The sequence below is a fragment of the Sarcophilus harrisii genome, chromosome 5 (genome assembly GCF_902635505.1).
Source record: "Sarcophilus harrisii chromosome 5, mSarHar1.11, whole genome shotgun sequence".
In the NCBI taxonomy this organism is placed as follows: domain Eukaryota; kingdom Metazoa; phylum Chordata; class Mammalia; order Dasyuromorphia; family Dasyuridae; genus Sarcophilus; species Sarcophilus harrisii.
The window spans coordinates 92,179,525-92,202,577 of NC_045430.1; the positions used below are offsets into that span (position 1 = coordinate 92,179,525).

General features: G+C 34.5%; 1 protein-coding gene across 2 annotated transcripts in view; it reads right to left on the bottom strand.

Annotated features, from left to right (window-relative positions):
- The window catches only part of DIP2B (disco interacting protein 2 homolog B), a 196,289-nt gene that overhangs the window by 107,285 nt on the left and 65,951 nt on the right, over nt 1-23,053 (bottom strand). Inside the window, exon 2 of one of the 2 annotated variants that reach the window (XM_031937900.1) lies at nt 13,345-13,416. The exons of the other annotated variant lie outside the window; for it this stretch is intronic. Coding sequence (XP_031793760.1) covers nt 13,345-13,416 — 72 coding nt within the window. The remainder of the gene's footprint in view (nt 1-13,344; nt 13,417-23,053) is intronic. 2 annotated transcript variants of the gene reach the window in all.

Below are 23,053 nucleotides of genomic sequence, written 5' to 3' on the forward strand. Positions count from 1 at the left end.
TAAAATTTCAAAGCATTCTCTCTTTGTTGATGTGGTTCTTTCCATTTACATCCTGCTCCAAACTGCTTTACTTTGAATCAGTTCACACAAATCTCCCCACAATCTTTTGTTTTCTTCATGTTCAATGAATTTTTTTTTACACAATATAATACCATTACATTCATTTAGCACAACTTACTTAGCCATTCCCCATATATAGTGACCTACTTTGTTTCCAGGTCTTTGTTACCACAAAAAGTCATGTAATAAATATTTTATTTCATGTAGGACTTTTAAAAAATTTCTTCGAGATATATGTGCCTATGAATAGCTTCCTTAGGCCAATGAATAAAGGCATTTTGCTAGCTTTTGTGGCCCAATTCCAAATTGCTTTTCAGAGTGGTGCATTGGTGTACCATTATTCCAAAACATTTCCAACACGTCAGTGTTGGTCACTTTGTCATCTTTGTCGATTTGCAGAGTAGTTCAAGTGAAAGTTGAAAGATGTTTCTGATGAGTATTTTTCATTATTAAAAAAAGGAGAAATCTTTCAAATGGTTAACAGTTCACAATTCTTTTGAAAACTGTTTATATCTTTTGGCCACATAATTCACTATGGAATTTAAAAAAAAATAATCATTTTCAAAACACATGCAAAGACAGACCTACATCTCACACCCAATACCAAAACAAGGTCAAAATGGGTATGTGATTTGCACAAAAAGGATGATACCATATACAAATTAGGAGAGCAAGGGATAATTTACTTATCAGATCTTTAGAGAAGGGAGGAATTTATGACCAAAGAAGAACTAGAGAACATTATGAAAGGCAAAATGGACAAATTTGATTACATTAAATTAAAAAGGTTTTGCACAAACAAACCCAACAGAAACGAGATAAAAAAGGAAGTACAAAGCAGGGAAAAAATCTTTATGGCCAGTGTTTCTGATAAAGTTCTCATTTCTAATATATATAAAGAACTGTGTCAAATTTATAAGAATACAAGTCATTCCAAAATTGATAAATAGTACAAGAAAATGAACAGAAAATTTTTAGATGACAAAATTTAAGTCATCTATAGTTGACTTTGAACTCAGGTCCTCCTGACTTCAGGTCTAGGTACTCTATCCACTGCACCACACACACATAGTCTCACACTTGAGCAAAGAAACACTCCTTTTTTTGGTGAGAGACTAGGAACTAAAATTTCAAAGCATTCTCTTTTTATTGATGTTGTTCTTTCCATTTACATCCTGATCCAAACTGCTTTACTTTGAATCAGTTCACACAATCTCCCCACAATCTTTTGTTTTCTTCATGTTCAATGATTTTTTTTTTACACAATAGTGTAAAGTGCTCAAAATCATTATTGATTAGAGAAATACAAATTAAAATAACTTTCAGATTGGCTAAGATGACATGAAAAGATAATGATAAATGTTGGAGAGGATGTAGGAATATTGGGACATTAATGCAGTGTTGGTGGAATCATGAACTGATCCAACCATTCTGGAGAGCAATCTGAAATTATGTCCAAAAGGCTATAAAACCGTACATATCCTTTAACCCAGCAGTATCATTATTGGGTCTATACTCCAAAGAGGGAAAAGGACCCACATGTGTAAAAATGTTTATATAAGTTCTTTTTGTAGTAGCAAAGAATTGGAAAATGAGTAAATGCCCATCAATTGGGGAATGACTGAACAAGTTGTGGTATATTAAAGTAATGGAATATTGTTCTATAAAAAAAATGATGAATAAGCTGATTTTAGAAAGGCCTTGAAAGATTTACATGAACTGATGCTGAGTAAAACAAGCAGAATCAAGAATATGTAGTTCACAATAACAGCAAGAAATGTGCGATGATCAACTAGACTTGGTCCTTCTCAGTGGCTCAATGATCCAAGCAATCCCAATACATTTTGGACAGAAAATACCACCTACATTCAGAAAAAGAACTCAGAAAATTGTATGAAAATCAACACATGCTATATTTACTTCTTTTTTTATGTTGTTATTTTTTAAGTCTTTCCCATGGTTTTTCCATTTTGCTCCGATTTTTCTCTCCAACATGACTCATAAATAATGAAATAAATAAATTTACTAGAAAAAGGAAAAGAAAAACAAAATATATGCAAAGATAGTTTTCAACATTCACCCTTGTAAAACCTTGTGTTCCAAATATTTTCTCATAGACAGCAAATTACCCAATACAGGTTAAACAACTCTTCTGAACATATTTCCACAATTGTCATGCTACACAACAAAAATCAGATAAAAAAGGGAAAAAAATGAGAAAGGAAAAAAAAACCAAACAAACAATATAAAAGGTGAAAATACTATGCTGTGATCAACATTTAGTCCCCACAGTCCTCTCTCTGGGTGCAGATGGCTCTCTCCATTACAAGTCTATTGGAATTGGCCTGAATCACTTCATTATTGAAAAGAACCAAGTCCATCACAGTTGATCATCACATAATCTTGTTATTACTGTGTACAATGTTCTCTTGGTTCTAACTCACTTAACTTAGCATCAATTCATGTAAGTTTCTCCAGGCCTTTCTGAAATCATCCTGCTGATCATTTCTTGTAGAACAATAATATCTTACAGAGCAATAATATTCTATTAGATTAATATACCATAACTTATTCAGCCATTCCTCAACTGATGGGCAGCCACCCAGTTTCCAGTATTGGAATTTATGCCATTTCCCTTATATCAAAGAGAATTGGTGTAACAATTTTTTTCTTATCTGAGTTAAGAAGCCGTCTTTTCAATATATGAAATAAAAACATGTTTAAAGAAAGAAGTCTTTTTAATGGTCTCATAAAACTATTCTTACTTATTTCTCTCTGGGAGATCATAAACTTAAGTATCAGAAACAATGAAGTATATTTGAGTAAAGATCTTTCATATTACAAAAAATAGAAAAAAAACAATTTGGGTGTTTTTAATTTGCTAATAACATTTTTGTTTTTCTATGTATCCTCTATATCCACTAGGTGTCACAATTATGCCTAAATGAGAACTAGAAGATGAAGGACATAAGTGCTACATACAGTCTTCCTCTCTTCCCTAAATGAAATGTAGTTGTATTATCAAACATAACTATCTTTTCTTATGATTAATACTTTGGATCTTAATGATAGAGAAATAACAATTTTTGAAGTCATTATTGCCTTCTTCTGACAAGGAACTATAAAATGTGTGTTTGATAAAAGCTAAAAATGAATTTTATGTTTTGGAAGAATTCAATTAAATCACAGAAAAAGAGTTAGGATATCATAAGATCATAAATCTAGGGGACTCAGAAGTCATCCAGTTCAATACCCTTATGTGGTGTTCTCTTCTTTTTTATAATATATAATGATTCTTTCTGGGAGCAGGTTTCTTGGGGAGGTTTTTGGAGGCAGCCTTAGTTTCACTTCAAAGTAATAATCACTTCAAACGCAGCCAGGAATTAAAATCCAGTCCTTTATTGTGTCCTTCACAGTCTTGAGCTTCAGCCCCTAGATCCCTCCAAATGTCTCCAGCCAGCACAGAGGTGGAATATGGAATGAATCTGTCTCTGTCTCAGAGAATGGGCTTCTGTGTCTGGCCCTGAGAGCTTCTTGCTTATATGCTGTACACTGAGTACACACCAATCATTATATCACTGAGAAACCATTATTTGTTGTAGGATTAAATCAATGCTAAACTAGATTTAACCACTGTCTTCTCAATTCTACTTAGTACCTTGTTTCAAGTTCTGGCCCATAACATCTCCTTGTAGGATCAGATCAATCATACTGAACCATGCTAAATTAAATAATTATTGTCTCTATCAATTCTAATGACTTAACACTTTGTAAGGATTCCAAAATCTCCCACTTTCTTTTGATTTAGAACATAAAGGTGGTTATGACCTCCCTGACTTCTCAAGGAGGTGAGAACCCCAAAAAGAAGGTGATCATGCCTTCCCTGACTACTCAAAAAAACAAGTGAAAACACCATAAAAAGAAGGTGGTCACACTCTCCCTGACATCTCAGGAAGAGAGATGAAAACACTAAAGGAAATGGGAAATCAAATCAGATTAGTGGGTTTCTGAAGGAGCTCATTTGAAACAGGTATACATAAATCCATCAATATGGGAGATATTACACATAATTACATAAGCACATAGCAATAAATACAGGCTAGTAGTGATGTAATAAATAACATGAATCAACATGAGAATTTATACATGTCCATAAGTCCTAGAAATAGTCCAAAAGGAATCCATTGTCCATTAGTTCATGTGCCAGGAATCCAATAATTCCTGTAAGCTTTGAAGTACTGCAATAGTCTCATCAACAATTTTTCATCTCAGGAAATCCAATGATTCCTGCTGGTTTTTGTTCATCTTGTGTTAGAGAATCCAATGATTCCTGAAGATTTTAAAGTTCTTTAACAGTCTCACTGTCAGCCATGCTCTTTCAGAGTCAGATGTTTCTTAAATTTGCTCCTTTGTTTTGAGGTTTTTCTTTTTTTCTGTTTCTCTCTGATGGACAAGGCAAATACGGCTCGTTGGCACGCATCTGATTCCTTCTCCATCTGTGGAAATACAAGCAAACCCTCTCTCCCAGGCAGTTAACCTATCTAACTCCCTTCTATTTACCACTTTTGGGATTTCTCATCATCATCTGGCAATCACATTAGAGCTGATTGTACTGGATACTACCCTGTTGGGTTAAAAAAAACCTGTATTCTCCCCAACTGTAATCCTGATTGTTTTAATGTTGGTTGATCACATCAGAGTCCTGACCTTCTAAAGACTCTCTGGGTGTAATCTCAGCTGCCATCATGCCCCACCTATCTTTGGATTGCTATCTTGGGGCTGGGCCCTGCCTCTCATTTTTCTGTGTCAATCTACATTCAGAGGCCCGGTGGAAGCCTCAGTTACATTCGGGACATGGGGTTTTGGGTTTTATTCTCTCACCCTGTCCTCTCACGCTATCTCTGTATCTGCATTGGGCTCTCAAATATCCAACTTTTCCACACTGAAAACATCGACACGTTGCTCTAGAATTCCTTTGCCAAGAAGGACCCTGTCTTTCCATGTTCATCATAATTTGGATATAATAAGCTTTTGTGCCCACCACAGTGGGCACACTGTGCCACAGCACAGTGTCTTATGATCTCCTCTAAAGGAGCATCTTTGTCTAGTCCCCATATAATTCTTTTGCAAACCTCATTGGCATTTTGCTTAGCCAGATGTCTGGTCATTATTTCTGTAGCTGCATTATCTCCAATGGTTCCTGCTACAGGTGTTTGCAAACGTCCCACAAAATCTGCAAAGGGTTCATTGGGACCTTGCTCTATTTTTGTGAAGGCTTTACATCCATCTTTCTGTCCAGGGAGAGAACTCCATGCTTTTATTGCAGCCTTAGAAATTTACTCATACACTGTTAAGGGATAATAAATTTGTTCTGAATTCTCTCCATACTGACCTTCAATAGCTAGTTGGTCAAAAGCGATTTGTATAATAGCTCCTATTTGTCTATTGCGTTGGGCTTGAATCCTACATAATTCATGAAACTCCAAAAGCAACAACAAATTTTGTACAGGTTCTAAACATGTCCTAGCTATGGATTTCCAATCATTCAGGGTTAAGATTTCATAAGACAAATTATCTAGTAACATCTTCACATAAGATAATGTAGCCCCATAAAGAGTGCATCCCTTTTTCAAATCCTTAATTTTTTCCAAATTAAAAGGAGTGCATTTTCTCCCTTTTTGATCTTAAGAGTCAAGCTCTTCGATCACAGGGTATGCATTTATAAAATCAGATATATCTTCTCCTTCATTTTTTTGCCTTAATCAATACCTTTTCTAATCTTGTCATATTCTGCTTCACAGGAGATGCTGATTGTGTTTCTGCCTCTTCCTTCTTCCTCCACTGATGAAGGATTAATTGAGGGGGGAGGGTCATGAGATGTGGAATGACCAAATTTCTCCTGCTGTGAAGTATCACACTCAAAATTGTACTAAACTCCATTCTTATCTGATTCTTCCTCCTTTTCACCTAGTTTAGCTGGCACCTCCTCTTCCTGCTCTTTCTTCTTTTTCCTCATTCTAACACTTATATAATTTCTTACAGCCAGTTGTATTAAATTATATGTATTAAGTGTGTCTTTGGAAATTGAGTCCAGTCCATTTTTATTGCAGAATTGACAAAGATCCTCTCCTATTAATTTCCACTCCATTGAGTTTGGATTATAATTTAGTATTCACCTAGTTGCTCTCCTACTAATTTCCACTCATCTGGATCCAATTCTTTTTCCATAGAGAATCAAGGACATATGTACTTTACAGTTTCTAAAAGTTCAGTTCAGAAATTCAATATTAAGACATGATCAATCAGCCAAAAGGCAATCAGATGGAAGAAAGAGATTATACAATCAATCAGCCAAAAGGCAATCAAAGGGGGAAAAGGGATTGCAATTAGGAAAAACAGAGTTGTATGCAGTAGAGACTACTGAGATATCTCCTGGAGAGATGAAATCTGTTCCTGTCCGGCATATGGATCCTTTGCCTTCAGGCACAGTAGTAGGCTTTACCATTTCATCTCCTGAGAGTGCTTATAAAACAGTGTTCATCCATACACTGATGTGGGAAACTGGAGAATTTGTAGTTAATATCCCAGTCACTAACACAGGTAGACAACCTGTGATTTATCAACCAGGAGAAGTAGGGTACTGTTACATACCCCTAATAGACGATCTGATGATAGCTGCCCAGATTCTGACTTCAAGCAGAAGAGTCCAAGAATATTTTGGACTGCAGCTGTGATAGCTGACCAAGCTATGCTCACTATTTATGTGAATGGAATACCGTTAGAAGGATTGGTAGACACAGGTGCAGATCGTACATTCGTTAGAGGTGCCAGCTGGCCTAGTCACTGGTCAAAGATTAAGGCAGACACCTACATGACTGGTGTAGGAGGATCAATAGCAGCAGAAGTTAGTGCTGCCCTTATGAGATGGATATTTGAAAATGAAATAGGAGTTTTTACTCCTTTTGTGGTTGAAAAAATCCCCATCAATCTGTGGGGAAGAGACATTTTACAGCAGATAGGATTACAATTAAGTACTTCAGCATTTTAGGCAGGGCTGCTGTTGAAGGCCTGCCAGCACTCTCACCAGTTCCTATGCAGTTGAAAACTGATACACCAGTGTGGGTAGAACAGTGGCCCTTAATAAGAGATAAAATTCAGGCCTTAGTAGATATAGTGCAAGAGCAACTTGACCAAGGACACTTACAACCTTCTCTAAGTCCTTGGAATTCCCCAATATTTGTTATAAAAAGGAAATCTGGAAAATGGAAGACCTTGACTGATTTAAGAAAAGTAAACGAACAGATGGAAACTATGGGAACTCTTCAGTCTGGACTTCCATCTCCTGCTCAGTTGCCTAGAGAATGGCTTCTTTGGTTATAGACATTAAGGATTGTTTCTATTCTATCCCTCTAGATAAGGAGGATATGAAAAGATTTGCCTTTACAGTGCCCAGCATTAATTTAGCTGAGCCTTATAAAAGATATGAATGGACAGTTTTGCCACAGGGAATGAAAAATAGCCCTACTATGGGCCAAATGTATGTTGCTGCTGCTCTTACTCCAGTAAGAAAAGCATTTCCAAAAGTAATATTGTTACATTATATGGATGATATTTTGGGGTGTGCACCTGAGGAACAAATGTTAGAAGTATGTCTACAAAAGATCATAGAAACACTAAGAAACTACAAACTTCATATCACTACAGAAAAATTTCAAAGGCATGCTCCTTTGCAATATTTAGGATATGAAGTATATCCTAAGGTGCTTACAGCTTAAAGCTTTCTTTAAGAACAGAGAAGTTGAACAACCTAAATGATTTCCAAAAATTAATAGGAGATATCCAATGAATACGTCCAGTGCTAGGCTTAACTCCCAATCAATTGCAACTTCTCTATGACATTTTAAGGGGAGACACTGCTTTAAATTCACCACACCAGCTTACTAAAGAAGTGCAAGAGGCTTTGAGAGAAGTTGAACTGGCTTTATCCAATGTGATTGAAAGAGTTACTCAAAAACTCTTGGAAATATCAGTTTTTGCTACAAAAGAGGCACCCACAACAGTCCTTCATCAAGGAGACAGTGTGATAGAGTGGATGAACCTCCCAGCACAACCGGAACAAAGCCTTACTCTTTTACCCAGTGATTGTGGCTAAAATTTTATTTTTTTTTTTTCCTATTTTTTTAAATTTTATTTATTTATTTATTTTTTATTTAATAGCCTTTTATTTACAGGATATATGCATGGGTAACTTTACAGCATTAACAATTGCCAAACCTCTTGTTCCAATTTTTCACCTCTTACCCCCCCACCCCCTCCCTTAGATGGCAGGATGACAAGTAGATGTTAAATATATTAAAATATAAATTAGATACACAATAAGTATACATGACCAAAACGTTATTTTGCTGTACAAAAAGAATCAGACTCTGAAATATTGTACAATTAGCTTGTGAAGGAAATCAAAAATGCAGGTGTGCATAAATATAGGGATTGGGAATTCAATGTAATGGTTTTTAGTCATCTCCCAGAGTTCTTTTTCTGGGTATAGCTAGTTCAGTTCATTACTGCTCCATTAGAAATGATTTGGTTGATCTCGTTGCTGAGGATGGCCAGGTCCATCAGAACTGGTCATCATATAGTATTGTTGTTGAAGTATATAATGATCTCCTGGTCCTGCTCATTTCACTCAGCATCAGTTCGTATAAGTCTCTCCAGGCCTTTCTGAAATCATCCTGTTGGTCATTTCTTACAGAACAGTAATATTCCATAATATTCATATACCACAATTTATTCAGCCATTCTCCAACTGGTGGACATCCATTCAGTTTCCAGTTTTTGTGGCTAAAATTTTATTAAAGGCTATTAAGGGAGCAGTACAATTGTCTGGGATAAGACTTGACAAAATATACATTTTATACTAACGCATAAATTAATGTATTCTGCGAGACCATCCCAGAGTGGCAAATTTTATTGGCCATGGCTCCAAATTTTGCACATGGGTCTCCATTAAAGATAACCAGCCTATTACATAATTGGCAATGGATTTTTGAAGAAAAGGTTTCTAAGGTTCCTCTTAAAGGACCAACTATCTTTACAGATGCATCCAAACAAAATATTTGCGTTATATACTCTCATGATTTAACCATAAAGAGAGTTGTCAGAACTCCTTTTCATTCCATTCAGCAGAACGAATTGTATGCAATCATTCTAGCTCTTACTTATTATCAAGGAGATATAAATATAACATCTGATTTAGTCTATTCAGTAGGTGTGGTACAAAGAATTGCCACAGCCCAAATAAAATTTGCAGCTTCTAATATATATCAGTTCTTTAAGGAACTTCAAGAGCAAGTGAGAAAGCATCCAGGTAAGATTTATATCTTGTACGTCCACTCACATAGTGGACTTCCAGCTCCTATTTTTGATGGAAATTCAAAGGCAGATAGCCTTTTAACTATGTTAGCCAGTACTCCTTTATTTCAGGAGGCCCAAGAATCCCTCCCTTTCTAAATACCATCAGGCTGCTTGAGCTTTTACATTTACAATTTGGGATAACAAAAGAGGAAGCTAGGAGCATAGTAAAAAGTTGTACAGCTTGCTTTCCTTTCCACACCCCTAGCTCCCTCCAAATGTCTCCAACCAACACAAAGGTGGAATATGGAATGAATCTGTCTCTGCCTCCAAGAGTGGGCTTCTGTGTCTGGCCCTGAGAGCTTCTTGCTGTACACTGAGTACACACTAATCATTATATCACTGGGAAACCATTATTTGTTGTAGGATTAAATCAATTCTAAACTAGATTTAAACATTGTCTCCTCAATTCCACTTAGTACCTCGTTTCAAGTTCTGGCCCATAACATCTCCTTGTAGAATCAGATCAATCATACTGAATGATGATAAATTAGATAATTACTGTCTCTATCAATTCTAATGACTTAACACTTTGTAAGGATCCCAACACCCTTATTTTATAGAAAAGGAAATTGAAACCCAGAAAAGTGAAATTATTTGCCCAAGACTCCACAGCTAATAAGATGAGGGAACAAAATTTGAGGGTACTTTGACTCTCTAGGAAGTGACTGAAAATGATTGGAGTCAAAAGGAAAAGGGGATGTCAGAGAATGAGATGGATAGTGTCATGGAAGCAATGAACATGAACTTGAGCAGACTTCCAGAGATAATAGAGGACAGAAGGTTTATAGTGTCATGAAGAGCTCAGACACAATTTTCTAAATGCAGTATTCTTTGTTTCTTCCCAATCTTTTATGGTAAATAAATGTAACAGAATACTATTATACCGAACTTTTATCAGTGTAATAACCAATTAGAATTCCAGAGAATTAACAATGAAATAAGTTATCCACTTCCTGACAGAGAGATGAAGAACTCTGAATGTAAAATAAGACAATTTTTTTTTTTTAACAAGGTCAATGTGGACATGTGTTTTGATAAAAATCTCAAAAATAAGGTTCTGAAGATAAGTAAATAAACAAACCTGGTGGAGAAAGTGACACTGTCCAAAAAGATTGCTATGGGTACATAGGTAATACACCAAACAATTCACATTTTAAAAAGACATGTACTGAAAATGAAAAAATAAACAGATATCAGAGGATGAACACAAAACCACGCACAATGTTGAAAGTATCAGTTATGCTCAAGCTTAGAAAGAACTGAATTTAAGCAGGAAAAACTAGGACCAAAAAAAAAAAAAAAAAAGGAATTTTTAAAAGCTATACTGGGGAAAGTGAGGACAAACACAAAAGGGAAGCAATGATAGCTACAAAAAAGGCGCTCAATCTGTATGTTGTCTGTATTCTCCATCCAAGACTGATCTTTAGACTGCAAAAGACAGAACACAAATGGATTTTAAGAAGTCAACACTCAAGAAAAATGAAAAAATAATAAAAGGGAGCACCAAGTTGCTCTTGATAGTTTAAAAGAACTAGAAAATGGAATTGCTGAAATGCTTAACTGTCTGGGAAATTTGCAAGAGGATATCCAGAGGCTATCCTGGACTACAGGAGAGGTAAATGTCCTAATTTGAAACTCAGTTACTAATTTCCCTTATTATCAGTAATATGAAGTATTTTTTTTTGCTGAGGGTTAAATGACTTGCCCAGAGTCATATAGTTAGGAAGTATTAAGCGTCTGAGACCAAATTTGAACTCAGGTCCTCCTGACTTTAGGGTTGATGCTCTGTCCATTGCACTGCTTGTTACTTTTTAATATTTTTATCAATGACATGATCTTGGATAAAAGTATTAATTGCTTCCTTATCAAATTTGCTAATGAGAATAAGCTGGGAATTAACACACTTGATTGCAGTCCAAAAAAGATGCTGGAAGATTAGAATGTTAAGAAAAATTAAATAACATGCATGTAACAGAATACAAATTCTATCTCTATGATCTTGAGGGAAAACAAATTCAAGAAGACTCAAACTGCATGGTAACCAAAAAAGTTAATGCTTATGTTAAGGTTCTACTAAGAGAAGCAACATCTTTCCTGCTCAAACAACATTTTAGGAAGAATGTTGATAAGTGGAAAAGAGAGATTTTCCATCAAGATGGAAATGCCTTAAGATCAGATCATATGAGCATTAGCTGAAAGAGAATGGAAGAATAGGATAATAAAGGTGGCAAACTCGGAGAACAGAAGACTTGGTAGGGAATGAATGACTGTCACATTTGAAGAAGGATTAGAATTGTTATCCTTAGCTCCAGAGGGCAAAGCAATGGGAGAAAGTTGTAGAGAGGTGGATTTGGATAAAATGGAAGGGGAAATTTCTGAATAATTATAACTATTCAAAAGCAGTATCACAGTACAGGCATAAAAATGGATTTGGATTTAGAAGCAGAAAAACTAAGTTCAAATTCAGACTCTGCCATTTATCTATGTGATCTTAAAATTATGGGATTCTAAGCAGAATACTTGGATGAATCGATGGAAAATGAAGCAAAACCTAGGATAATGATATACCTACTGACCATGACAACATAAATGGAAACAACAGCAAAAGAAATGAAACTGAATATTAAGGAAACATAATGCCCAAACTTTCTCCCAAAACAGAGTTCTGAGAAGAAATATGCCCCTCTTCTGCAGAGTTTAAAGACTGTATATATGTAAAGAAGCTAATTTTATTGAACTGGTTCTTGTTCCTTTTGCTATAAGGAATAGCTTTATGTAAGAAAGATATATTAAAAAAAATTCAGATGTCTAAAATAAAGGATAAAGTTTTGGGTTTATTTTTAAAGTGCTCTCTACTGTGCCACCTAACTACTCAAAGCATATGATCATCAGCACTTAATTATCAAATCATATATCATTTGTCTATAAGAAATTTTTGATAATGTATTTGTTCTAAGTGCACAGAAGTGCCTTGTTGCAATGGTTAAAAAAATTTTTTTAAATTAAGTTTTTACTTCAGTAAATGTTGTTTTAGGGGAAAAAACTGAGGAAAGATCTAAATTCAGAAGAACACCCTGGAGGAAATAAGCTGCCTATTCTCTCCAAGTCTACTGAAGACAGACAAGTGTTTTAATTATAAAAAAAGTAGTTAGAAGAATGAAATTCCTTACGGCAAGTGTAATTACCACTGAAAAAAGATTTATTAAGGAAAATACTGGACTATTTTTTGCTGGGTAATTTTAGGAACATATTTGGAGCTAGTCTTATTTGGAGATGGTAAAGACAGATTGCAAGCTCCCACATCTTACTAGCTGTGAGATCCTGGGTAAAGTCACTGTTTTTTAGCTTCAAGCAACTCTCTCCTGAGGTGAGATGATAACTACTGATGAACCCCCAAGGCTTAGCACCAAGTATCTACCACAAAGTGAGAGTTTAATAAATATCTGATGAACTCAACTAAATGGTTAAGTCCTTTACAGGTTCCCTATTAGGAAAAAAAAAAATAAATCTTTTTGTGTATTTATGATTAGCCAATCCTTCAGTTTTAAAAAAATAAATGTCAAAAAAGGTAAGTATCTAACATCCTTTTTTTTTTTTTTTTTTTGTAATTAGGATCCTCCTCTGTCTGAGCTCTTTAGAAAGTTCTGTTTTTTACTACACAAACACACATATACACATATATCTGCCTATGTGCCCGAGTCTTTGAGTTCATGCTTTAACATTGTCTTAGCCCTGTGTTGTTCCATAAATGTTTGGTGGGGAATAAATCAGTGTGAGAACAGATTAAGACAAGAGGTTATTCTTATTTTGTATTAAAATAATAATTAAAAAAAAAAAAGTCAAAGCATTTTTCACTAGAATAATGCCTACCTTGGATCTGTGGGATGTAAGGAGACAGAAGTTTTGACCTTTTTTTCTCATACCCTTTCTGGGTAATATCTCCTAAAATAGAAGAAAACAGAAATGGGTTGTTAAAAAAAAATCTTGATTACAGAGCATGAGAGTCATCCTTACATCTATGAGACTTTAGCATGTAGAAAGAAGAAAAAAATCATGCCATTGTACTAAGGAATTTTGTTATTTATAATTTCCCACAGATTTACGTCTGCCTCCTAATAATTAACAATAGTACTTTTCTTAAAACCAAATTTGGCTCACATATATGCTACAGATCCTACTACAGATTCTAAAAATCTTTCAGCAGCCCTAGTTTTTGTGCTACTTAGGATATCTTCAAACAGGAGGGCTAGTTAAATTAAAAAAAAAAAAAATTCAGATTTAGTAAAATGACCACTACCAACTGGTTAGTAAAATGTTTACCCACAATGAAATACAACTCAACTGAGTATAATTATAGGTTCTACTTTAGAAAAGCAAAACATTTACCACAAAAAAAAATTGTGATTCAATCTGCCTGTTAATCTAATTAAAAATGAGTGCTTATAATTAAATATACGAATATATGTACATATATGTTCAAGTAACTAAAATCACAAATATATACATTTACAAAGTTACAGATATAATGGTTTTTATTTTCATTATTAATCTTGTTATTATTATTTTAATGAGCAGTTATGAACATTTATTAGATACTCAAAAACATTTTCTGACTCAGTGATTTTTAACAATAAAAATAACAATTTTTGTCTATTTCACATGCTAAGTCATTCTTCTGCAAGTTGCTATTTTAAAAAGATAGCACATATAATAGAAACTAATTTTTATTAAACCTTCCCTGGGACATTTTACTCTATATGAAAGAAGTTTACTGAAGATAAATATTAATGATGTACAACTAGAGGGATGTCAATACAGCTACTATATCAATATAGATCTTAAATACATACTGAATAAGGCAATAACTAAGATCAGACCTGAATAAAAGAAAGTAGAAAACATTTGGGATCAATGTAGCTAGCTAGCATTTGCTGCACTTTTGATGGTTTTAAGTTTCTCCCTGAAACAAATGTGGAGAATAAAAGAAAAACTCCCAAGAGTTGCAGATTCTATGATAAAACTAGTTTGAAGGATAGCTTATAGCACTCCCCCTTTTATTCAAATTCTTTGTTATTGTTTCATTCTTTTCAATGTACTTTTTCCCCCAGCTCTCTAACAAGATAGGAAGTCACTAGCTATAATTTAGGAAATACAGTTAGGAAATTCTCTCTTATTCTTCCAATTTTACCGTTTCCAAATAAATTTACTACTTGTCTATCAAATTCAATCCAAACTCCTCTACCTAGAATTTAAGAACCTTCTATAAGATCTCCACAGAATTTATCTACTAACACTCTTCTTCAGCTAAACTTACTGAAGTTTTCCTCATATTCTAGTTTTCTTGCCAACAAGATTTTCCCCCATGTAAGACAGTTTAGGATGTTTTCCATTACTACCTCCATGCAATCTTAGATTGATCTTCCTATCAAGTTTGGGATTCCTATCTTCAGGATATCTATACCTAAATACTTCCTTGAAGGCTAAGAATCATATAATATTGAGAAAAGATATAGTTCTTACATTCAGAGAATTCACTTCTGAGAGACTGTAATAGAGGACTACATATAGTTAATATGTCATACATATATATGCATTTCTTTCTTTTTGGGGGGAAGTCAATTGGGGTTAAGGGATTTGCTCAGGATCACACAGCTAGTGTCTATGGTCAGATTTAAACTCAGGTCTTTCTGACTCCAGGGTCCATGTTCTATTCATTGCTATAAGAAGACCTTAAATAGAAACTAGTAAGCCCTCTTTTTAGTCTTTCAATAATATTGCTTACAAATAAATCTACAGCTCATGCCAAATCATTTCCTTGATCAACAATGACTCTAGTCTCTAGTGTTTCCTCTTCTTCTCTATTGATCATGTAGGGATTCCATGAAGTTTTCTTCTGGACTTCCTGTTCAGGTAGGAAAGGACACTTTATTGCTCCCCAGCCCTCCAAATCTAGGATGGCTGCTAATACAAGGCTACTACAGCATGTGCTTATGTAGGTGATTTAAAGTAGGGATCTCAAGGACTTGATGGTCTTTTCTGCTTTGTACTTCTTTCCATGAGCGCAAGTGATTAAACAGAGAAGCTGTTGGTGACAAAGTGGATAAGATCACTGCACTTGGTGTTAGGACTTGAGTTCAAATCCTGTCTCAGACACTGAGAAGTTATGTGACCCTCGGTAAGTTAAGGTACCCACCTTATACAGGGTTGTTGTGAGAGCTAAATGATAATGTGTAATGTTTTATAAATCTTAAAGCACTGTATAAATGCTGGCTAGTATTGTTGTTATTATCTTTTTTTTTTAATTTAATAACCTTTTATTTACAGGTTATATGCATGGGTAACTTTACAGCATTAACAATTGCCAAACCTCTTGTTCCAATTTTTCACCTCTTACCCCCCCCACCCCCTCCCCTAGATGGCAGGATGACCACTAGATGTTAAATACATTAAAATATAAATTAGATTATTGTTGTTATTATCAATGATAATGGTAAACAGTGAACCCAATATTTTCAGCATGGGAGGCAAACTTTTGAGTTGAACAGACAATGCAGTTCTTTAAATTTGTCACTGGATGTGAGCTACACTATCTCCTTGCACCATTTCTATAACCACTGACAGGAAGAAGAGCCCAAGCCCTGACCTAGATTGCTAGTAGACAAAGATTTTGAGGGAGATGGATGGACAGTGAAGTGAAAAGGGAAAGTTGAACATTTAAAATCTCACTTTCAGGAAAATATTTTAGTGAGTCATTGATAATTACATCATTTTAAAGCTTTTGTCAATGCACTTTGAGCCTTTTGTGTTTTGAGGATTTCTATTGTGGGAAAGAAATAAATAGCTTCTAAATACCTAGCTATAATGTAACTTATATACCTTTTAGAGAGACCCTAGCCATGCAGCAAATCTAAGCTTTAAATGATTTTCCTCAGGGCTCCAGAGAGGTGGAATAAAAAACTGACATGTGAAAAATAGTCTGATTTCTCTTTTGGGAGGGCAGCCCCTGTATCTCCCCATCCCCAATGGTAAACCATTGATCTAAGAGGTAGGACATCTAAATTGAAGAAGGTAAATGCCCACCCTCTCCTTAGGTCCAATGATCCAGTTGTTACACAGACTATAAATAAATAGGGACAACAGCCAATAACCACTAAAGGAGCATATTATGCAGCCCCTCTTGGTTGCCCCTCAGTGTCACCAAACAAAATTAAATGTTTCACTTCCTCTAAATCAGGAGTGGGAAACATTCAACTCTCATTTGCTAAGACAATGCAGGGTGATGATGAGATGAAAGCTAGATACAGCAACCTCCCACTGCTTGAGTTCTATAAGTTGATAATTTTGAATGGCCCACAAATGATGCTATAAATATCCAAATGGTCCTTAGCAGAAAAAAAGATTTCCTACCCCTGCTCTAAAAAAAATAAAATAAAATAAAAAAATAGAGGGATTTTGGTTGGTAAATTTCAGCTTTCAAGCTATCAAAACTATATCTCCGCTATAGGGAAATAAAAGTTCTTATGGATAAGGAATTTTCTTTTCCACTCTCTCTGATGTTACTGGAAAAGAAAGTAAAGGAAGAAGATGACTTATATGTAAAGAAATCTCTTGCTTGAAGCACAAGCCTTTTTTTTTTTTTTTTTATGAAGTCTCCCCTTATAAAAGTAGTGAGACAAATCAAAGGATTAAAATTCAATGTTTCAATGAAATCTGTGTTGGCTTCATTTTAATAGTATATATTAAGCTTTAGCAACAGAGTACTTGCCTAAACATTAAGAGGGACAAGATAAGGTCTTTGCCATAGGGATGTAACTATTGGTAAAAATAAGATTTATGTACCTGAAAGAGTGAAGTGTCAACATATTAACAGTCCAAGATCTGGACAGATAGATAGATGATTGATTCATGATGTGAAGAACAGGTAAAAGAACTTTTTTCTGTGAGAGAAACTATATGATTCAAGGCTTGGAGTAAAAAAAAAGATTGAGTGCAATGTATTCATGGAAGTAACTACAAAATCAATCTCTGCCAACAACAGTAAAATTTCATATCTTCTCTTTGAGAAATAGGAGAAGAAAGGCTGCAGAGATTTGACTGAAGCTATAAGCCTTTATGTGGGTTACAGTATACAAAGTGACTTATGGAAAGGAATAAAACAGGAGGACTTGTGCAGAGGGTGAATATTGCATGAATAGGTACCAGCATAGTGTGGTTCTCTGTTTATTTCAAAAGGGCATACAAGTACGTGTCCCTTCACTATTCTTGCCTGAGATATTTCAGCAAAAATAAGAAAATGTATCCATATGTTCACTAAAATAAAATGGTACCTAAAGTGGTATGTGTGTGTGTGTGTGTATGCATGTGTATATCTATTTCTACCTATCTAAAAACCAAAAGAATTTAGATCAATACTTCAATTTAAAGCTATGATTCCATTAATATCAGACCAAAGAAATGGTTCAAGCAAAGCTTGTATAAGGCTTTAGTCTAAATGCTACTTTGATTTTTTTTTGGGGGGGGGAGGGGGAAGAAAGTATAAAACAGCAAGCAATTATTAATAACTTAGGAAGCTTGGCAACTAATGAATCCTCCTACACTATGCACATTCATAAATTCCAAAGCAGCATTTTGAACTTGATCACATGTTCTAGGACTATTTCAAGAAGGACACAGGCTTGGCATAATGATTTTTAATATATGCTACTGTTAATATGTCTTGGTAAACATGGCAAGTAAAATCATTCCTAAAGCTGGTGCTCATTGTTTTGTGTGTTCCAGAATCTCTTTTTGGCTTGTAATTACTATCAATTTCATTTGACTAAGGAAGGACAAGTTTCTGATCAACAGTTTTAAAGAAGCATGTAGTCTAGTATTGTCCAACCATTCAGTATTGAATGGTAGGAAGTATAGTGGATCTAAGTCAAAAACTTTTGAGTTCAAGTCTTATGTCTTTTAAAACCCTGTGACTCTAGACAAGTTAATTCACTTCTCTGTGCCTCAGTTTCTTAGTGGGCAAAACTGGGGGAATGAGCCAGGTGATTTGAATAGATTTGAAATGTATTACTCTTTATTTTTAAAGATAAGGAAACAGATCCAAGAAAGTGAAATGATTTACCCATAATCATAATGATTCCCTAAATATAGCACTTTGTATTGCTTGTTTTGTGTACTGAATTTTGTACTTGGCATTATAATAACTTCTGTATGTGTTGTATATCCCTTTATTGAGAGGAAGGATTATAGGTCATTTTTCATCAATATACAATACCTAGAACAATACTCTTGGAGTAATAAGAATAACTAGCATTAGAATATTAAGTTCTGCCTATTAAGACATACATGCCATACAGTTAATGACTACTACTAAGATTGTCCCTATAATCGCCATAAGGCATTTTGAAATCTTTAGGAGAGTCACATATCTATTAGCATATGTCCACCTACACAATGCAAAGTATTTTTAAGTTAAAAATTACTTCCCTGAGGCTTAATAATATATGAAGTATATCTGAGTTCTTCAGAGTAAGGAAACCTCATCTGGCCTTTTATTCCTGACTTCCATCATCTCAGGGGGCTACTTTCACTACCACATATCACAACAAGTAACTAAAGTACAAAAAACAAACACAATGTTTTTATTATTAACAACAATGAAAGTAGATTTTAGAAACACTTGCAAACCTGCTTCATTTTCCAGTCTATTTGTTTTTCTTCTAGTTTATTTTCCAAGAAATCTTGAAATGATGTGACATAGCTGGGCCTAAAGCCATCTTTTTCTGCATTTTCATTTCTAACATTCTGCAATTTTGTGAGAAAATACAATTCCTAATTTTCTATTATTCTCAATAATATTGTGCAAATGAGTTTTTATATTCCAGACTTTGCTGCCCTATCCTGTCACATCTCTCTGCTTGGCAAAGAGATTAAGGGTTTACTTTTCCTTGTTATATAGATTGTTTAACGATGTTTAATTTTATGTAGGAAATGGCAATAATGAGAATCAACATCTTTTCCTTTATCAGTTTTCTTCTTTTCCACATTAATACCTTTTTTTTTAGTAAGTCAGACTAGGGCTGTTATAATTCCCCTATATCTTTTTTTTTTTTTTTAAAATCAGTCTTTCTTCTAGGTTCAGTGTGGGTTTTGACTTTTGTTTTAATTAGTTTGCAGTCTCATTGCACTGATTCTAAAATGACTCACACATCAGTAACTAGTCATTTCCTGTTTGTTAAGATAGAGACAATTACATGATATCTGGTACCTGCCATATCCAGTACCTTCTTATTTTCTTCTTGAAGTACTCATAACATTAATTCATGACTTTAGTGAAGTTTACAAAAAAACAGTTCTCACACAGAAGTCCTACTCTAACGTCTGATTTTAGTACAGGGATTATCATGGGTTCTCCTAAGCTAAACCAGCAGGGTGTAATTTCTTTTTTTTGTCAATGTGTTAAGGCTTAAAGTATAATCCAAGTGATAAAAATAAGAGGGGGAGGGGAAATCAAGAAAGTCTTTTGTAGAAAGTGGAATTTGGCCTGTATCTTGAAGGAATTGAGAGATTCCATGAGGCAGAGGTGAAAAGGGAATGCAGTACTACAGAATTATCTATTATCCTTTATCTAAAGAAGACTTGAGTAATACGGGAGAAGGCTGATTTGGTTGGACTAAGAGTGTGGAAAGGGAACAATGTAGACACTCTGAAAAAATAGGTTGATGTCAGGTTGTGAAAGTCAAAAAGAAGAATTTACATTTGAAACTAGAGCAACTGGAGCTTACTAAAGTGATAGTGACACTTAGACCTTCATTTAAGGAAAATCAGTTTCATATCTGAATGAAGGATAGACTGGAGATGGGGGAGATTTGAGGTAGAAACACAATTAGAAGGCTATTGCAAGAACTTAGATGAGATGTGATAAGGGCTTCAACTAAGGTAGTGGCCGCTGTGTCAATAATGAGCTGAATGTAAAAAATGTGGTGGAAATAGAAACAAGATTGGACAACTGAAGGAATATGTGGAAAGAGAGGGTAAAACATATTCACTCTTAGATAACTGGAAGATCCAAGAAAAGATGGTAAAAAAAAAAAAATAGACAGAAAAACACAGTTTGGGAGTTTGGAATGAAATCAATGGCTTGTAAGTCATGGAGATATGAAAAATGAAATAAGATCTTTCCATCACTATAGTCCAATAAGGGATGAAACACAAACACAAATATCTAAAATACAAGTTAGAAAGTAGTATCTAGGTTATCTGGGTCTGAAAGATTCAAATAAAAAAGGGGTCATTTCTAGGATTAAAACAGTTAACAAAGAGGTTATCTATTCCAAGTGATTTTTTTTTTCATTAGCCAGTGCCTTGTTTTGTTTGTTCTGACCAGTCTCAAAGTTTGAGGTGATACTAAGGTATGAATTTCTATCTATAATAAGACTAACTAATGTTAAGTCGGTATTATTACTATTATCAGCATTGTTATTTTTATTACTTATTGTCTATCTAGACTGCAGGTGTATCTCTCATTTTGGGAAATTCCTGAATAAAAGAAATATTTGTATTAAGTATGATTTATTGTGATCCTTTTTTTGGGGGGGGGATTGCACATTAAAAGTTAATCATTTTACTTGAAACACCTTCTGTGGCCTCAAATTTCCTTGTCAAATACTACAGTGGTTTCCCCCCCCTTTTCTTCTAAATTCTATAAAAAAAATTCTCCTCCTTCTCAACTCTAAGATAACAGCAGCTAATGTAAAAGTTTTTCCTTAAAGATATTTATTAGCATCTAAGATGGTGAGACCATCCATCCTGAGATACCAGTCACCTTGAAATACCTATCATTTTTAGGATAATTATAAGAATCAGTTCATAATAGTTCCTTCTATCCTACCCCTCGCAAAAAGCTGTATGTAAGGTAAATGAATCTTTAATATGTCCCCAAAACAAATTGCCCCCAAGACCAACCACAAGTTCAGAAAAGACTAGCCAAAAGCCAGATAAGTATATCCTAGCCAATCAGAACTCAAACATTGAAAATTCTCTGAAGAGTGGAGGCTTTACAGATAAAGTATGATATCAGAAGTGGAGCACCTTCTCTGTTCTGTATAAGCAAGAGCAATCCTTTATTTATTTATTTATTTATTTATTTATTAATAGACTTCTATTTACAGGTTATATGTATGGGTAACTTTTCAGCATTTACAATTTTTTCCCTTCTTCCCCCCACCCCCTCCCCTAGATGGCAGGATGACCAGTAGATATTAAATATATTAAAATATAAATTAGATACACAATAAGTATACAAGACCAAACCGTTATTTTGCTGTACAAAAAGAATCAGACTCTGAAATATTGTACAATTAGCCTGTGAAGGAAATCAAAAATGCAGGTGGGCAAAAATATAGGGATTGGGAATTCAATGTAATAGTTTTTAGTCATCTCCCAGAATTCTTTCACTGGGCGTAGCTAGTTCAGTTCATTACTGCTCCATTGGAAATGATTTGGTTCATCTCGTTGCTGAAGGTGTCCAGGTCCATCAGAATTGGTCATCATATAGTGTTGTTGTTGAAGTATATAATGATCTCTTGGCCCTGATCGCTTCACTCAGCATCAGTTTGTGTAAGTCTCTCCAGGCCTTTCTGAAATCATCCTGTTGGTCATTTCTTACCGAACAATAATATTCCATAATATTCATATGCCACAATTTATTCAGCCATTCTCCAATTGATGGGCATCCACTCAATTTCCAGTTTCTGGCCACTACAAAGAGGGCTGCCACAAACATGATCTCTTTGGGATATAAGCCCAGTAGTAACACTGCTGGATCAAAGGATATGCACAGTTTGATAACTTTTTGAGCCTAGTTCCAAATAAGCAAGAGCAATCTAATCTCAAATTGTATCTCTGCTGAACAGAGCTGTTCTGAAGAAACAGAAACTATACAGAATCAAAGGAGCATGCTCCTCAAAAAGGAAACATTTATCAAAGTGGTGTTGGTAGTATTCTTGTGCTCACTCTTCAGATTTGGTTTCCTGTAATTCATCTTCTCTGTTAATTCCTATTCTTCAATAAACCAATTGTAATGAATACATATGGATTGTGTAAAGTATTACTTTAATCTTTTAGTGGTGGACAGGTAATGTTTATCATGTGATAGAGTTGGGGATGTGGAAGGGACAAGGAAAAGATCTGAGTTTGGGGTTTTTGTTTTTGTTTTTGTTTTTTGATGATTTTTATAATAATTAGCTAGCTGGTTGATTTCCCTGCTCAAATGTCTTCCCATCCAAATCTAATCTCCACTCAGCTTACAAAGTGATCTTCCTAACAAAGGTCCATTTATGATGCTCTCTCTATAGTGTGTGTATATATATATATATATATATATATATATATATATATATGTCTGTGTGTGTGTGTGTGTATGTGTATATATGTGTGTGTATTTTATATATATATATATATATATATATATATATATATATATATATATATATATATTCTTTTAAGTATTATAATTATTTATGTATTTGTTTTACTGCCTTTAATAAAATATAAGTTCCTTAAGGGGAAGGATCAGTTCTTACTT